The sequence below is a fragment of the Prosopis cineraria genome, unplaced genomic scaffold (genome assembly GCF_029017545.1).
Source record: "Prosopis cineraria cultivar Desert tree isolate PC_DT_omini unplaced genomic scaffold, ASM2901754v1 PC10, whole genome shotgun sequence".
NCBI classification, from domain to species: domain Eukaryota; kingdom Viridiplantae; phylum Streptophyta; class Magnoliopsida; order Fabales; family Fabaceae; genus Prosopis; species Prosopis cineraria.
In genome coordinates this window covers 32,143,881-32,162,866 of record NW_026555341.1, presented here as the reverse complement: position 1 = coordinate 32,162,866, position 18,986 = coordinate 32,143,881, and the positions used below count along the sequence as shown (strand labels likewise).

Sequence of the window (18,986 nt, the reverse complement as noted above, 5' to 3'; positions counted from 1 at the left end):
AGTAACAAATATTCAATAACGACCCTTAAACTTAGTCCTTAAATTACAGCTTAGTCATCACAATGATCTACAGTTTGGCCACCTGCTGGAAAAATTCTAGCGACATGCTTTAATTCTTATCATATGTTATAGCCTAATAAATCATGTCCCAATTTATGACCATTTCCAACTACTAAAATAGCATTATAAACAGCAATTTCAAATGCAAAAAGATATAGATACCTGAAACAGAATAAGGCCTCAGATTTGCACAGATGGAAGAATCACAATGGAGCGATTATATTCTGTCCAGCTATGCATTCCAAGCTATGGTGGGGTTGAAGCATAGAACATCTCTTTGACAGCTTTTAGCGACACAGACGTTCATGCCTTGCCTTATTTTCTCAAATTATGAAGATTGTGATGTATAATTATATAATGTTGATATGTCATTGTTTGATTCTTGTGGGAAGTGTTGGGAGGCTTCTTGTTGTTGTATTTTTTTGTGTTATGTGACACACCCCTATTAGAGGTCTAATAAGTGGCTTATAAGGATTCGAACTAGTCTACCTTTTGCCATGTGATTTAGCACTGAATGAGGGCTACAGCTCGAGGTTAATAGAGAAAAATAAGGATGACTGTTTGTCATGCATTATAATATTATTAGTACTTTTTTTGAAATTATATGATTGTTATTTTTAACTTAACAAGCACACATTTAACTATTTGTATATATTATCATGAGGTGGCATTGATACTAGAACTTTTGAGTCTCATTATGTAGTTAACAATTTTTAGAAGAAGAGTAGCATTTGGTAAAGCCCCTGAGGCTTAGTGGTGTGAAACCACTTCCTCTCTCTGGGTTTGGATTTATGATTTTCATAATGCATTATTGCCAATGTTAAGGCTTCTATTTATTGAACATATGGATTTATGATTGTGACGTGCCTCTTTAAATAGTTCCTACATGTTATATGTTTTGAGATGACTGTAATAGAAATATGTTTATATTCATTGAGGCATTGATGGTACTTGATAAATGTTGGATGTTTAAAAGGGGAAAAAAAAGGTATGATGATTGGGCCATGTGTTTTTGGCTTGTTTGTTGAATTCGACTAATTGGTTTATCTATGGATGTTGGCTATGGTTTGTAATTGTAGGGAGCGTAAGGGTGGGAAAATGATATTTTGGCCTAAATGACTTATGAAAGGATAATTTTATAATGATATTGTGTTGTGTAAACTAAAGTCAAATGTTAGATGAATTTATGTTGATTTTTCTCTATATAAAATGTGTTGGGTGGCTGTAACCCAATTATGACAGTAGATGTGCATTAGCAGTATTGAAAATTATTTTGTGTTTTTTTTGGCAAAATTGATAAGTGGTTTTAAGATCTTAAAATGCATAACTATTTTTATTTTTCCTATTCTATTGGATTTATTATATTCTTAATTTTAAAGGGATCTTTTAGGCCTTTCACACTTATATTATTTTTTAATTGCTTGGGATCCCAAATCTTAGAAATGACAATTTAAGAAGTTTAAATTATACTTACCATAATAGTACTTATTTATCTAATTTAATCTTTTCTACTATGGTAGTTATTTTAAAAGGTGAAATATTTTATAAGGCTATGTTTTATCATTTTTACCTTGGTAATGTTTCAAATTACATAATTGTTTTTTTTAAAAAGGATTAGTTAACTTCTCTTTAACATGGTAGACATTTTTCTACCATGATTGAGTTAATTGTTTTGGAAGAAAACTTTTAGAGTGTTACACCAGGTTTGGAGGTCAGTGATCAGAAACTAGAATCTTGACCTAAAAGAAGTCACTTAAAAATTTCTTGTATCTGCTAGATCTAGAATTTCTCACCCACCAGTACCAAACAATTATTATGGAATCACAATGCGTTTTGCTACAGTGGTGATGAAAGTAAGTGATTTGGTGGGAGATGGAGGATGTGGGGGGTTTGCTTTAGAGATGGTTACTTCATACATAGAAGAAAGGATTAAGAGGGACTTTAAAGCTTGGGTACAAATTCCAATGATGTGTTTGCTATGTGGCAAAATCGGGAAGATCATAGGCACCAACATCTCTTCAAGAGTCAAATTTTATGCCACTGACTTTGGCTGGGGATGGCCAATAGTGGTTCACGACGGTCTGACCATTGCAAAGTCATGGAAGCTAAGGGTTGATGCAGGAAAAGAAGGTAGCTTGGACATTGAGCTTTTTGCTTCCTTTGAATTGCTGGAAGCTTTGGGCAAAGACCCTGAGTTCAAGCATGCAATGGCACCACTATCACCACGGTGGCTACCAACAAAACTATCAAATAAAGTAGCATGGACTCGACTCTAACATTAGCATAAAGTAAAGGAGCTAGCACAAACCTGACATCAGTCACAAAATGTAATAATCCTTGGTACCAGTGGCAAAGACATGATCCTAGGTTCGAAGGGCAATGATGGAGCCAAGATCCTTGGTATAAGGAAGATCTTTCTGTCTCTTCCAAATTTACTATTTCTCTTTTCTTTTCTTTTTTCTTTATTTCTCAATTCAACCTTCAATTGTGGACTTGTAAGTGTAGCGAATTAGCAAAAGACATTTAACCAGTTTACTCTTGAGTCTTGGATCTTAGTTCATCATTATTTTTTTTCCTGATTAGTTCTTGAGCAATATTTGATGTACACAGATGTGTAACGAATTTCACAAGTGTACGAGTCATAAAAATAGCACGTGATAAATCAAAATTATTCCTACAGAGAATTAAGTTAATTGGTAATTAGCAATAAATTTTTCATTTTTGTTGAAGTCAAGTAAAACAAGATTTGAATTTGATTTTACAAATTAAGAAATTAACATGATACGAATACACAAAAATAAAAGTTATAACAACTGTAAATAATCAAGACAATATAGAGTGGCTAATCCCTCCTTCAATTCATAGAGCATGTAATTACCCAAATAAATTCACTTAATATTAAATTTTTAATTTAGAGTATTAATAGGAATAATTATTTTTGATTAATTATACCCCTCATTTGAATTAATATGCTATTTCTAACACAAATACCCAAGAGGCAAAAAGGCACACACTCACTCTAATGTAATTATATAGGTCTAATATGTATATTCCTATCCTATTGGCAAATTAGGAATAATTCTAATCCTAAGTTACTCAATCTAATGGTCTAATTCAGATTTTCCTCTTTCAAGGAAAAATCTAAACCTTAAATTCACACGCAATGGTGGCCAAGCATTGAATATACAAATAAGAACAAGATTAAGTAAACAAAACTAATTTAAACTTAAATAAATAGTTTAAATATTCTCTAATTTGAGAATCAGTTCATAGCTACCCTAAATTAAGAGAAAATCAACCACATATGGCTTCCATGACAACAAAATTAGCAATATATATATATATATATATAGCAAAGTAAAGAGAAGAAGGAGAAAAAAAGCTTAATTAGACTAGTCTTGAGTGAAACCCTTGATTTTTTACTAAACCCAAGCTTTTTCAACGCTCCTTTGGCTCTCCTTGGATGTTCTTCACTGCTGGAGGTGAAGAATGGTTGAACATGAGGTGTCCAAACCCTAAAAGTTTGTTGAGGATCAAAGCTGTGCATTTTACTAAAGTTGTGCTTTGTTGCAACAAACATAACTTGTTCAAATTTTCTTTTCAAATTTAATTCCTTTGAGTTGAGCTATAAAATTTTCATCTTCAAGCCCATAAATTGGGCCTTCCTACATGCACAAAATGCATAATTAAATATAGAAGTGGTCAACTATCTTTCAATCACATTTACATGTGCATTTTCACACATAGTCATTCACTTAATCATATTTTTGTTAAAAAAATTTAAATAAATGACTTCCAATTACATTTAAAACAATAAATTCAATAAAATATTGAAAGTCATCAAACCCTTACACTTGAATATTTGCTTGTCCTCAAGAAAAAGAAAATAACTATACAAAAATGGCAAAAGAAAATGTGAATGTTTCAAGGTCAAATACAATTCAAACTTTCAAGAACTCAATTAATTAGAAATCTTTCTTTCCGAACATAAATAATAGTAGCAAGGCAATTAATTAAGCAAAGATAAATTCTCATAGATTATTCCTCACTAGTTAAGTGCTTATGCTCTTGCTCAAGGTATCTAAGGGTTGTGTTTTACTCAATTTCACCTATTGTAATCTATTTACTGTATGCTTGTTTCTCATCTTAATCTCCACTACAATATACCATTGCACACACAAATCAAAAGGACTTTTGAAAGGTTGTAATATTTCAGGTAGGATCATGAAATGGAATTATTCAATGGGTCAAAATTACATAATCTAATTAGTGCTAAGCATATTAAATGAGAAGTAAGAAAATTGAAGGAGAAACCATAATTATTTACAAGAGGTATCAATGAAGATCAACATTTTTTTCACTTATTTTTTTTTTGTATTATTCATCATCATTTTTTTATTTTCAATATTCTTTTCTCTTCTTTCTTCATCTCCTCTTCTTTTGTTTCCTCTTTGCTTTTCTTTTGAACCACTTATGAAACTGCAACTAAATTCTAAGTCTTTCATTTTCTTTTGTGGATGTAATAGTTAGCAGTTACCAAAGTAGTAAATGAAAATAAAAATGGATGAAAAGTAGGTAAATCTTTGCAAAAGAGCTTATGATGATTTTTTTCTTTTAACAAGACCAAGGCTTAAATGGGTGAAACAATTGATTTATATGAAAAGGGATGGTTATTTGGCCAAACTAGCTCAGAAAATGATTGCCTTAATTATTTTTATGTATGTGAATGGCTATTACAAGTTTTAACAAAGATTCAAAATAAGTTCTAGAGATGGAATCACAATAAGTGTACTCCTTTTTAAAGGAAATAATGAACATTTAAGCTTAAAATTCTAACAAACTCTTTGGACAAACTATAGTCAATTATCCAAACTTATTTAATTGCCTATTTACTAAAATTCTAATAAGGTAGGATCAGCTTTTAATCAAATTTAATTGTTTCAAGCTCAAATCAATCAAACCTCAACCACATTCACAAGAAAAAAAAACAAACAAAATGTTTATGAGATTTTTAAAATTTTCAATTTTTTTTTATTTTTTTAAACTATGCACAAATATACACAATCAACTCTTAAAAAAATTTTAAGGACAAGCAAAATACCAAATGTAATAGAAAGTACTCCCTCCCCCACACTTAAATTAAACATTTTCCTCAATGTTTAAAGAAAGAAAACAAATAAAGAAATAGGGACACTGAAACTCTCCTAACCAACAGACGTGGTGAGTTGACAAACAGAAAGACTTTGATAGAGAGATAAGAATGAAATATCCTCAAGAGAATATGATACCTACTAATCACATCAAATAAATAAGTGGACAAGTTGGAAACAAAGAAGTTATATAAAGACCATCAAGAAGTAAGTTGTGAATTATCAGTTACAATCCCAAGAGAATAAGAGCCAAACCAAACATTCCAAGAAAAAAGGGAAAAAAAAATCTAACAACAAGAGAAAAGTCAGAATTCTATCATAATAAAAGGCTTAGGGCAACAACAAGAGATGCAAGAAAAGGAGCCAATGATGGAGCTCAAAGCTAAACATCTAGTACATTAATTCACTTCCATTCTTTTAATTAAATCTTGCATGGAATCCAATTATTGCTTCATCTAAATGGCTTAACTTTCATTTGATGGTACTTGATTAGAATTCTTTGATGTCTGCCATTTCTTAGCCATCCAATTATGAGTAAAAGCATGTCATCCATCAGTAGATAATAAGGTAAGTGCCACCAAATATCATAAAATAGTAGGGTTGATGACTAAATGAACAAGAGAAGAGTAAATCTCTAGGGTATAATGGAAAATAATAAAGGTGCAAGTAATAAAAAGAAAAAAATATTTTTTATTTTTAAATGTATGGGAAAGAACAAACACACACACACACACAAACAAAGCAACAAGTTTTTTTTAAAGTAATTTTCAATTTTTTTAAAGTAATTAAAACAAACAAGATAAAATATTTTTGAGGTGTTAGGTATTTAAACTAAATGCTAGAACTGTTCCTTAATGTGACCTATGGATGGTGTGAATGATAATGAAAGTACATGCAAATATTTTTTATACTACTCTCTTTTTTCCTTGAATGATTCATGTTTCCTTTAAATTCAGTTTGAAACATACTTTATTGGACATTTATGTTTAACACTAATTTTATATTAGATGAAAGTAAATGAATGATCCACCTCATAAATTTCTTATATTTATTTAGACAGTTTTTATGAAAGCAGAAAACAATTGGTTTTTGAACATTGCTCACACTTAGTCAATTTTACAATAAGAGAAACTTTTTTGTTAAGATTTTCTATTGATACATAAGACTTAATGTTGAAAACAGCAGATGCAGAGGCAAACAACGAGGTACTAATTGCTCGAGTCGTGTCCGGAAGAACACTGTCTTTAAGAACTATTCCGGTACACCTGGATGGTGGACCGGCAGTCCTCCAGGATTAAACGAGCACTTCCTGCGGCGGAGCAAGGGAACAGAACAGCAAAGACTATAAACAAGAACAGACGAACAGAAGATCAGAGGGAGGAGAGGATGAGAACGCTTGCTCTCTATTTTGTCCGCACCAATGTCTATTTATAGGTTAAGGAATGAGACACAAATGTTGGGTTATAATTACCGGTTAATGCTTCGATTATACACACATTAAACAACAAACGTTCATGGATTAATGCTTCAGTTACACGCCTTTAACAGCAAAAACGTGCACGTCCATTAATCCGAAAACATTCAGCGTTCAATCTGGAGATGTTTGGCAGACAAAACATTAACGCACATAATTCGGTTTCCAGAAAACTGCCAACGCCTCAAGTTCAACTTGAAAACTGCTAAATCAAAGGTTTTTCGGTTAAGCAAAAATAATTATTTATTTAACCATTTTTTGTAAAAATAACCCGGTAAAAGGAACCCAGTGCCTCTTGAACTCGTGCGCAGGGGGGTGAATCGGCTGATTTCAACTGCGATTGCCCTGAGTTGGCCTGTCTCATGTGCGCGAGGCCACTTCTCCTCCAAGCCCATTTTACCAGCCCACTTCATTCCTTAGTATATATACACTAGGAGATTTCTTCCTTTAGTTAATGTGGGACTTTGACACATACACACTTTTGACACACATACAACAATGCCCTACATGTGTCAAAAGGATTTATATTCGTCTGTGTTATTCACACAGAGGATAATCACTTTGAATTTGGTGTCTGTCAACTTGAACTAAACCTAGACTAATAAAACTTAGCACACAGAAAAATTAGTGTAACTTCATTATTGAACCAACAGATCTTGAGCGTGTGCTAGAGGTCTTATTAATCGGATTATACCCCTACAGTCTCTACTATTAACAACGGTTTTACACGTTATCGGCCATGCGCTCGCTTGGTTTTAACAAATGCTCTAGAGATTTTGCCACGATCTTATAGGAGCGGCCCCACTCCACATTTGTATAGGTGTTTTCATCAAGTGTATCTGCAATGAATACACCATCCGTAAGAACTATGAAAACATTAAGAGCTTTCGCTCAGCCTCCGTTCAATGCATTCTAGCACTTTCTCAAGCCATAAGAAGGGACAAGTTCAGTGCTAGCAAAACTAACAAGTAACTTGTTCTTACCCATTGAACCTTCTTCATGGGATCTCCAATCACAAAGGTTGGGTTGCCATCACCGTTAATTTCAAACAGGCTTAAGTCCCATTCCCCTCGACGTTTCAATAATAAATTTCTTCCCTAGGGGTTTAGTTAACGGATCTGCTAGATTTAACTCTGATCTCACATAATCGATTGAGATGACCCCGTCTTTGAGCAGCTGCCTTATAATATTATGTCTCAATCGAATATGTCTACTTTTGCCATTGAAGGTTTTATTTTTAGCCGTTGCTATTGCAGACTGGCTATCACAATGTAAAGACACTGATGGTGTGGGCTTTTCACCTATTGGAATACTTGCTAAGAAGTTTTTCAACCACTCAGCCTCAGTCCCAGCCAACTCCATGGCAATGAACTCAGAATCCCTTGAGGATTTTGTGTTGATTGTCTGTTTTGCTGACTTCCAGGTTATTGCACCACCACCAAGTGTGAATATATAACCACTAGTAGATTTTGTCTCTTCTGAATCTAAAATTCAGTTAGCATCACTGTATCCTTCCAATACAGTAGGAAATCCACTATACAATATACCATAATTCATGGTATCTCTCAAATATCTCAAGACTCTCACCAGAGCCTCCCAGTGTTTACTGCTTGGACAGTGAGTATATCTACTCAATCTGCCTACAGCATAAGCTATATCAGGCCTAGTAAAGTTCATCAAATGCAACAGACTCCCAATAATCTGTGCATACTCAGATTGAGCAACTGGGTCACCCTTATGCTTTTTTAATTGCACACTCGAATCATAAGGAGTACTCAAAGGAGCATCTTAAAGATGTCCAAACTTTCTGAGAATTTTCTCAATATAATGTTCTTGGGAAAGCAAGATTCCATTTCCATTCCTTATGATTTTTACACCCAAGATTACCTTGGCTTCACCCATATCTTTCATATCAAAATTTGAAGAAAGAAAATTTTTTTGTTTAATTAACAACACACATACTAGAGCCAAAAATCAGCATATCATCCACATACAAGCATATAATCACACATTCATTATTTACAAACTTTGTATAAACACATCTTTCTACTTCAACAGTAGAAAATCCACCAGTTGTCAAAACTTGATCAAGTTTCTCATGCCATTGCTTAGGCGCCTGTTTTAAGCCATACAAAGACTTTACAAGTTTACAAACTTTATTTTCTTGCCCAGGAATTACACATCCCTCAGGCTGTACCATGTAAATTTCTTCTTCTAAATCACCATTTAAAAAAGCTGCTTTAACATCCATTTAGTGAACAAAAAGTTTGTAAATTGAAGCCAAAGCAATAAGAACTCTTATAGAAGAGATTCTAGTCACAGGAGAAAAAGTGTCAAAATAATCTATATTTTCTTTTTGAGTAAAACCTTTGACCACAAGCCTTGCTTTATACTTATCAATTGAACTGTCTGGAAAATATTTTTTCTTAAAAATCCATTTACATCTAATAGCCTTAGCTCCTTGGGGCAAATCTGATAAAACTCAAGTTTTATTTTTCCTTAAAGAATCAATTTCAATTTCAATTGCTTCTTTCTAAAATTTGGCATCAGGAGAAGAAATAGCTTCATAAAAATTTAAGAATTCATCTTGTACTAGATAAGTGTAAAAGTCATCTCCAAAACTTGTTTCTTTCCTTTGCCTTTTACTTCTCCTTAAAACCAAATCCTCGTTAAAATTTTATTCAAACTCTGAATTCTCAACAGGTTTAGAAACATGTTTAATTTTTAAAGGAAAAATATGTTCAAAGAATTCAGCATCCTTAGTTTCTATAATTGTATTTTGGTCTAAAACATGACTTTTTAAAACTTAAAAGCGATACGCTGCACTTTGTTCAGCATACCCAATAAACATACAATCAGAAGTTTTAGAGCCAATTTTCCTCTTTTTAGGATCAGGCAATAAAACTTTTGCAAGACACCCCCACACTTTCAAATATTTTAAGTTTGGGGTAAACCCTTTCCATAACTCATAAGGTGTTTTCTTTGATTTCTTATGAGGTATCCTATTTTGTAAAAAACATGCAGACAAAATAGCTTCACCTTACAAGTTATCAGGGGCAGAAGAACTCACAACCAAAGCATTCATCATTTCTTTTAATGTTCTATTTTTTCTTTCTGCAACACCATTAGACTCGGGAGAATAAGGAGGTGTTACCTCATGTATAATTCCTTCTTTTTCACAAAAATCATTTAACAAAACATATTCTCCTCCTCTATCCGATCTAACCCTTTTAATTCTTTTATTTAACTGATTCTCAACCTCTGCTTTATATAACAGAAATTTTTCAAAAGCCTCATCTTTATTTCTTAACAAGTATACTTTAGTATATCTTGAAAAATCATCAATAAAAGTGATATAATATTTTTTACCACCTCTAGTCATGGTTTGTTTTAAGTCACCTAAATTTGTATGAATTAAAGATAGTAATTCAGATTCTCTTTGACTAGAAAAATGAGGTTTTTTACTTTATTTAGTTTCTGCACATACTTCACATTTTCCAAAATCTCTGTTTTTAATTTCAGAAAGTAGTCCAAGTTGTCGCATCCTATTTATATAACCTTTACTAGCGTGACCTAGTCTAGCATGCCACAGATCAAAGGAATCAACCATATAAATAGGCATATACTCAGAAGATTCAGTCTTATTCATTTTATCAACATTTAGAACAAACAGTCCCTGATTACAATACCCTTTGCCAACAAACACATTATTTTTTGTCATTACAATCTTGTCAGATTCAAATGACACTTTAAATCTAGCTTTCCCTAAAAGAGCAACTGACACTAAGTTAGCTTTAACTTCAAGCACATGCAGAGCATCATTCAGAGCCAGAGTCTTTCTTGATGTGAGCTTTAAGACCACTTTCCCTTTTCCTTGAACTTTAGCAATTCGGGAATCAGCAAGGTAAACATGTTCTTCCCTTTCCTTTACAAGATTATAGGTGGTAAACATCTCTTGGCTTGCACATATGTGTCTAGTAGCCCCGGAGTCTACCACCCATTTCTTTACATCAGAAATCAAGAGAGCTTGTGACACCACTGCAGCAATGATGTCATCATCACTGTCACCATCTCGTTGTACCAAATTTACATTTGGCTTCCGAGGCTTATCACGGTTTGCTCTCTTCCTACACTGTGCTGCATAATGTCCTGGTTTACCACAGACAAAACAGTCTCCTTTCTTTTTGAAAGAGGGGTTAGAAGCATTAGGTTTGTAATCAGCTTTTCTATTCTTCTTGTCTTTAGTTTTAGAATCATACCTCTTGTTGTGAGGCTTTGTCTCCACCAGGTTGGCTTTGGATGTCATTTCTCTGGTTCGAGCTGCACGTATTGCCTTGCGGTTGGTATCTTCGATGATGATGTGAGTGATTAAGTCAGTCAAGGATAGCTACTTCTGTTTGTGTTTCAACTGCTGTTTGTAGTCAGACCATGATTCTGGCAGCTTCTCAATTAGTATCCCAGCAACAAACTCATCTGGAAGGTTGATGTTTTCAGCACTAAGCTCCTCCAACAGCTTATAATATTCGTTGATTTGCTCCTTGACATCCTTGTTCTCGGTCATCTCCCTTTTGTAGAAGTTGTCCATAATGAATTTTTGTTTACCGGCATCCTCAGCAGTGTACTTTGTCACCAGGGACTCCTATATCTTACAAGCTTCCTTGTAAACACAGTAGACATCAAACAAATCATTAGATAAAGTGCTAATGATAGTGTGTTGGCATACCTTGTTTGCATGAGTCCATGCAACTCTCTGGGTTTGATCAGTATCAGCAGGAGGCTCGGATTGAGCAAGAGCAGTGGCCACACCATGCATGTCAAGAACAGTGAAGACACGTTCCTGCCAGCGTTTGAAGTTCCGACCATCAAAGACTTCTATCTTTGATATGTCAGGGAACGGCCTTGGTAGGGGAACGGCAACAGCAGCAGGGACGAATTGACCTCCAGCCGAACCATTGGGCACACCTTCGGGAGTGACATTCTCAGCACCGTCAGTCTCCATTGGGTTGAATAGTTCTTAAGATTGTTGAAAACAGCAGATGCAGAGGCAAACAACTAGGTACTAATTGCTCGAGTCATGTCCGGAAGAACACTGTCCTTAAGAACTATTCCAGTACACCTGGACGGTGGACCGGCAGTCCCCCAGGATTAAACGAGCACTTCCTGCGGCGGAGCAAGGGAACAGAACAATGGAGACTATAAACGAGAACAGACGAACAGAAGATCAGAGGGAGGAGAGGACGAGAACGCTTGCTTTCTATTCTGTCCGCACCAATGTCTATTTATAGGCTGAGGAATGAGACACAAACGTTGGGTTATAATTACCGGTTAATGCTTCGGTTATACACACATTAAACAACAAACGTTCATGGATTAATGCTTCAGTTACACGCCTTTAACAGCAAAAACATGCACGTCCATTAATCCGAAAACATTCAGCGTTCAATCTGGAGATGTTTGGCAGACAAAACATTAACGCACATAATTCGGTTTCCAGAAAACTGCCAACGCCTCAAGTTCAACTTGAAAACTGCTAAATCAAAGGTTTTTCGGTTAAGCAAAAATAATTATTTATTTAACCATTTTTTGTAAAAATAACCCGGTAAAAGAAACCCAGTGCCTCTTGAACTCGTGCGCAGGGGGGCGAATCGGCTGATTTCAACTGCGATTGCCCTGAGTTGGCCTGTCTCATGTGCGCGAGGCCACTTCTCCTCCAAGCCCATTTTGCTAGCCCACTTCATTCCTTAGTATATATACACTAGGAGATTTCTTCCTTTAGTCAATGTGGAACTTTGACATACACACACTTTTGACACACATACAACACTTAAAGCATGAGTCCAATTAATAGTAACACCAAATTAAACTTTCGTGAAAGCTTAAGTTCACAACTAGAGACGAACAACAGCTGTTTGATTGTAGAGATGACCAAACAATATCAAACAACAAACAAACGAGATAAAGGACAACGACGCCAAAGGAAATCTGCAACAACGCAATATATAAATACTCACATAGCAGAACAACAACGCAAAATTCAAAAGAAAATCCCATACAAATCAGCCACCAGATGACTGAAGACAATAATCCAAAATAGTGAACAAGCTAACAAGGGCAAGCATGAGCAGAATAGTGTAAAGGATGAAATTTCCTGACAAAAATTTCTAAAATTAACGCCACCCACTCACCTGAAATTTTTTTAAAATTTTAAAGCTCGCTTCTCTTAACTTTTCACTTAATTCTAATAAGACCCATAATTTCCTAACAAAAATCACAATCCTAAAGTCATTTATCAAGTAATTTTTCAACACTTGGTAAATATTTAAATTTGATTCCCAAACAACACTACAACCTAAAGTATACTATCAATAATTTCATTATCAATTAACTAACTTATTAACAACCCAACTAATACATGAAAAAGTATTTTCACCTCTTTTTGTACCTTCTAAATACTTAATGAAATACCACAACTACCATTTACTTTAACATAATTTATCTTAGGTTGACTCAATTCACTACTTATGCGTGTTCCTTCAAAACTACTACTATGAAAATTGAACCTCCATTCCACCAAATTCTTCTCTTATACATCTCATGTTTAGCACCACATTACCTATAGATGCAAATAATCACAAATATACCTTCATTTTCTAATTTCATATGAGAATTCAAATTAGAAAAATATGGTAGACATATGTTGAAAAAACTGTTTAGAAGTTGAAGTGTTGGCTAAAGTAAGGAATTTAGAAAGTTTTAGATTCATAAAATAGTTACAATTTTAGACCTTAAGAAAGGCAAGCCACTAATTTTTTTTATTACTACCTCTTGCTTTCTTCTATTTTATCATGATATTTGTGGTGTAATTACATTTTAATTATGAACTTTTGTTGAAGAAGCAGTATATTTAATTTTTAGTAATGACCTTAAATTTTAAATTGAACAAAATTTTTTTTTCAATAGATATTTTATTTAAATAAGTTTTATACTAAGTAGAAAGAGACAGTTTATAGAAATTTATGCTAAAAATTTTCTCAGGGATCCGAAGTCTAAATTTTTTTGAGTAAAAGTTCAGTTTTAAAGTTATAGAAAAATTTCGTGCCCTTTCTTATAAATGTTTATTCCATTTCTTGTGATTTCTCATGCCTTTTTTTTGTAATTTTTCCAATTCGTCTTTTGGGTCAGATTTCATTTCTGTTGTGTGAAGAAAACAGAGCATCCCATTCTTCTCTTCACCGCCATTCTACATTTCTCTAGTTCTTTCATCGTCGGTCCACATTTCTGGCTCTTCTTATGAATCTCCTTAGTTGCTGTCAACCATGGCGTTCTTTGCTACTGTAGCTCCGTCCTCTGTCATCCTCTCCATCTACGTTCATCGGCCATAGGGGAGGTTGGGTTGCTAGTTTCTTTTCCTGTCGTTGTCACTGCTGTGCGTCAACATGTGGCGGATATTCTTCAACTTCTCCTCTTGCCATTAATCTGTAATCCTCGACGCTACTCTTTTCTTCTTCTCTATCTTCAGCTATTCGTTACAGTGGAGAGAAGTAGTTGTAGGGTTCTCTCGTTACTGCTCTACTCTGAGGCTGTCGGTGGTGAGTGATTAAATTCAGAGTCCATCTTCCTTCCTCCCTAACTGCTGAACGTGCGTGTGTGAATGTGTTGTAAACTGAAGTCTCACTATTTTCTGTCCGTTATTTTATTTATTTATTTATTTATTTTGCTTTTCATCCTGTTTGAAGAGCAGCTGGGCAAGGCTCTTTTCTTCTTCGGCGTGGCCCACAAGCTCAGGGGTAGTCTGGAACTTCCTTCTTGCTCTTTCTCGGTCCGTATATCACCGTAGGTGCTGCTCTCACTGCATGGTTTCTTCTTCCTCTGCTTTTCGTTGATTTCTCCTGCCCCTCCGTTTTTATTGATGCTGCAGATTCATGGTTGGAGTTTCAAACTATTCTTTCAGTCAACTCGGTGCGTGCGAATGTGTTGTGAAATTTGCCTCCGCTGCTGTGTTTGCGCACGTGTGTGTGTTTAATTAGTGTAGATTGTGGTTTTTTCTTCCCTCAGCTTGCTGCCGGGGGAAATGTGGGACATGAGAATCTGAATTTTCTTGAGTTGAAATTGATTTATTCAAAGAAGAAAATGAAAGTTAAGGAGCTGAATTATTTATTTTTTCATATTGGACAACTTAGGGAGATGGAACAAACAGGAAGAAGTTTGGATTGAGGTGAATGTTGATAGAAGAGTTATTGTTGGAAGTTGAGTAAATCCTTGAATGCACTCAAGGTATTTGCATGAATGTTGAAAGAAGCAGTTGGGGGATGAGATTGTTCAAATTTTCATATTAGAGAATAGAAGAAATATATTTATATTGCTAAAATACCTATTGAAATGGTACAGCACCTAAAAGAAGTTATTAGATTAAATGATACTTAAAATCTCATTAAAATTGAAATGAGAGTTGTGTTAATAGTTGAGGTTAAATGTTAATTTCATTTATTTATTTATATTAAGAGAGGAAATCATAATAACATTAGACTTGTTGATTTAAATGCCAGATTGATTTGGGATATCACTAGAGTAAACTAGAAATTGAAGAAGTTTAACTATGAAAATTTTTAAAAATTCAAGTGAGTCAGTAGCGTATTAAGTAAAATGCTAGTAATGTATTTATAAAATTTTTTATTTAAACTTTAATATTATTTCTTATAAATTGTGTTAACATCTTTTTTTTTCCAATTAAAATTTTTACAGTGATTATTTTATTAATGATTATGTCTTGGTTTTATCAATAATTTATGTTAATGCAATTTAATTATTTAATTTCGTGTTTGATATGAAAATGAATTTGGGTAATGAGAAATAATAGTTGAATACTGTGGTTGAAGATGAAAACTTTAATATTGCTTTCTTACTTTATACACGCTTGGTTTTGTTTAGGGGGATTGAGTTTAGAATACTGATTGTTAATAGCAATTCCGTTAGCTCTTGACGTACCATGACACACTTAGCTAGTAGAGTATTTATAAAAGGTGCTAGCCTCGTGCGCAGGCTAGTACATGTGAAATGGAGGGATGGGTATTCATGACCCTCATACTCACGCTTGTTTCGTGGGCTTTGTACCTGCACTTGCTTTATGGCTTTTAGCCATGCTTGATTACTCCATGGCTTTAAGCCGCACTTGTTAGCTATTTACTCTCGTGAACTATGTATCTATGCTTGTTATTTATTTTGATAAAGCCCTCCTAAAAATTTCAAGTTAAAATTTATCTTTTTTTTTAAATTCTCTAAAAGTACTTTATTGAATTATGTTTTTTTGTAAGTCTTTATATTTTATGAGCAGTAAAATTTTTAATATACATATGTAATTTTATCAACCTTGTCTAAATTCACAATCACACTATTATGAAAAATCATTATTTATTTCTAATTTTGGATAATCATTATTTCATTAAGTTGTTTGAAGTTAAATTTGTTATTTATTATCTTTATATATTTTCTTTATTAAAATCTAGATTGGGACGCTACTCACCGGTAAAATTTTTGGTCCCAAATGTTGTAGCTAACCCTTGAGGGCCCTTCTTGCTTTTTGGATAAAGGAAGCACATGGTGATTACTTTTTTGATGAAATTTTATATTATATTTTGTAAATTATAAGTTAGTGTTTCACGTATATCATAGTTGGATCCTAATCTTATTTGATTATTATGTAAATTGTTGGAATGCTGATATGGTTGGAAAGTTTTGTTGTTGTAGAAATTTCGGGAGGCTCAAGTTATAGGGAAAACTACTAAAATTTCTACAAAACACTTAAGAGTTTACAAAGTTTGTTATTATATCTATAACTTACATATATCAATATTTTAGCATAATTTCTAGTTATTAAGATTTTGGAATATGAATTCTTTTTATATTTTATACCGGTCATACCCTTAGCATTGGGCTATGACAATATACTTCACTAACCTCTATATAGAAATAATCATTTTAATTCAACCAAATTACTCTTTTAAGCTTTTAATAATTCAAATATACTTGAGTCCAATAAGCTATTTGACACATTTAAAATCAATAAATTCATTATCAATTATTCTTATGGTTTCTTTAACCTTAATAAAGTATTATATAAACATTCTATATAGTCCTTGCTCCTAATTTTAATATTTTCAAATTTTGACTATTAGCTCAAGCCACTATTCACATAAATTTTTTCATGTTACGTTATGCCAATTTAGTAATATTCTTTTAGGCATTTTCACAAACACTTTGAATACATTCAAATTCTATTCACAATACTCATTCAACAATTTAATCAACTTCCAACATTAACTCTATCACCAATACTCGGCATTACCAATTCAAAATAATAAATAGCATTAACCAAAATATAGTTTTATTTTTTCAAAATTATGACAGAAACTTTGAAGAGCACGGACACATTCTTTGGCCAGGGAAGAAGAGAATAATTCGTGTGGCTATAACTAGTGATTTACCTTAATAATACAATAGCTTCAGACACACCCCAGCTCACAGATGACACGAAAGGAGAGGATGATGCCTTCGACCCAGCTGTTCGAACGAGAAGAAAATAGAGAATAAACCACCAGCCATAAAAAGGAGAGACTTGTGCTTCCCACACACACTCTCAACATTCCAAAGCTAAGGAGGAAAGGAGAATGAAGGTTACTTACTCAGCTGCACAGCACGTTGATGGCAGAACGAAGAAGAATCAGAAAATAATGACAGGGGAAGAAATCAAACGACTGCGTACTTAGTAACAGAGATGCAACGGTGAAGACACTATTCAGGTTGACGGCGAACGGACAAACTAATGATGGGAGCTCGAGGGAGATGAGACGATGGTGAAGAATCAGAGGGTCTAAAGTCAGTGGATAATGGATGTTATCTCACTGCCTTTCAGTACCCTGTTTTCCAGTTCGAATGATCGGGAAGAAGAACATAAAATCTGAACATTAAGAAAATTGGGAAAATTACAAGAAATGGCACAAAATTTTCCTGTTATTACATGAAAGACAAGTGCCATTTAATAAATTTTTCCATAATTTAAAACAAATAAAACAAAACACTTGCTCAGTATGATTCAGACTTTAAACCTTTAGGTAAGTTACTAACATAGATTCTACTAGACTACTACTCCCAATTTATTGTAAACCTAAAATAAATAAATTAAATACCACTTAAGAGAAAATCTATTTAATTTAAAATTTTAGGGTCATTACAATCATAGCCTTTATGAACACCCAGTTAAAGGTAACTTTTGATTAGGTCAAAGTTTAATGGTCATCATGTAGGAATTCATGATGATCTCAGGTTAAAGGTCTTAGTAATATGGTTATATATGAGATAAGATTATGATTTGTACCATGCAAATTTCTCATAGCAGGTTGGTCCAGCACCTTGTACTTTTTCAAATGCTTATAACTTTGATTTATATATCTATAATTCATCAAAGTTATACTAATCTTGTTTCATTTATGATCCCACATAGATGATTGACCAAGGAGATTTAGGACAATCATTATAGTTCGTTCAAGAATATAGTTATCATAGTGAACATGTAATTGATATGATAATAAAGAGAAATTCATTAAACAGTGATGTTTATAGTACAATGATTGGCCTTAAGGCACAATTTCCAATAGGCACAAGATCTTCTTGGCATCATAGTAACAATTTCATAGTACATTTCTTTTTGGAAATATTAGTTGGAGTAACTCTAGCAATCATGTAAAACTTTGGTCACTCTACTCAGCTCTTACCTTTAAGGTAACCAATTTTAACACTCTAGACAACAGACTAAAATTAGTACACCCTAGGTATAAAGGCTTCTTCACATCAATGCACAAGTTATCATATACATGTGCTCGTTCAAAAGCCTATTCACCAACATTATGAATCATGTCCTCTAGTCATTTAATATTCTCACTCCACTAAACCATGTTAACCAGTAAAACTCATGGTAATCAAAGACTTAACTAAAAAAAAATGATTACCAAGGTTTATTTTAAAAACAAGGGATCCCAAGTTTTCTAAATAACAATGAGTTTAAAACAATCAAATCCTTTATATCAGAGTAAAAATAAGTTACAGAAGCATGAGATACCTCAGAGGAGTGAAAGAATTTAAAAATGGTTGAAAAACAAAACTTGTGGTATGTTACAGAGCAATACACCGTGGCTCGTGCATGCTACACCACGGTGTGTTGCATGAAAAATTAGCAGATTTTGCTATCATTTGACAGTAGAATCAGGAAAATTTCGATATGCCCTGATTCTCCATCCAACATCGATTGA

The 18,986-nt window shown here is 33.5% G+C and overlaps 1 protein-coding gene across 1 annotated transcript; it reads left to right on the top strand.

The window, feature by feature from the left end:
- The first annotated feature begins 1,886 nt into the window (after positions 1–1,886).
- On the top strand, positions 1,887–2,336 carry LOC129322566 (uncharacterized). Its single transcript, XM_054968865.1, has one exon. The coding sequence runs from the start codon at positions 1,887–1,889 to the stop codon at positions 2,334–2,336; it is 450 nt and encodes a 149-aa protein (XP_054824840.1).
- The last annotated feature ends 16,650 nt before the right edge of the window (positions 2,337–18,986 follow it).

What these genes read in the sequence shown, in the direction of transcription:
- LOC129322566 (XM_054968865.1), top strand. Translation starts at nt 1,887, where the DNA reads ATGCGTTTTGCTACAGTGGTGATGAAAGTAAGTGATTTGGTGGGAGAT.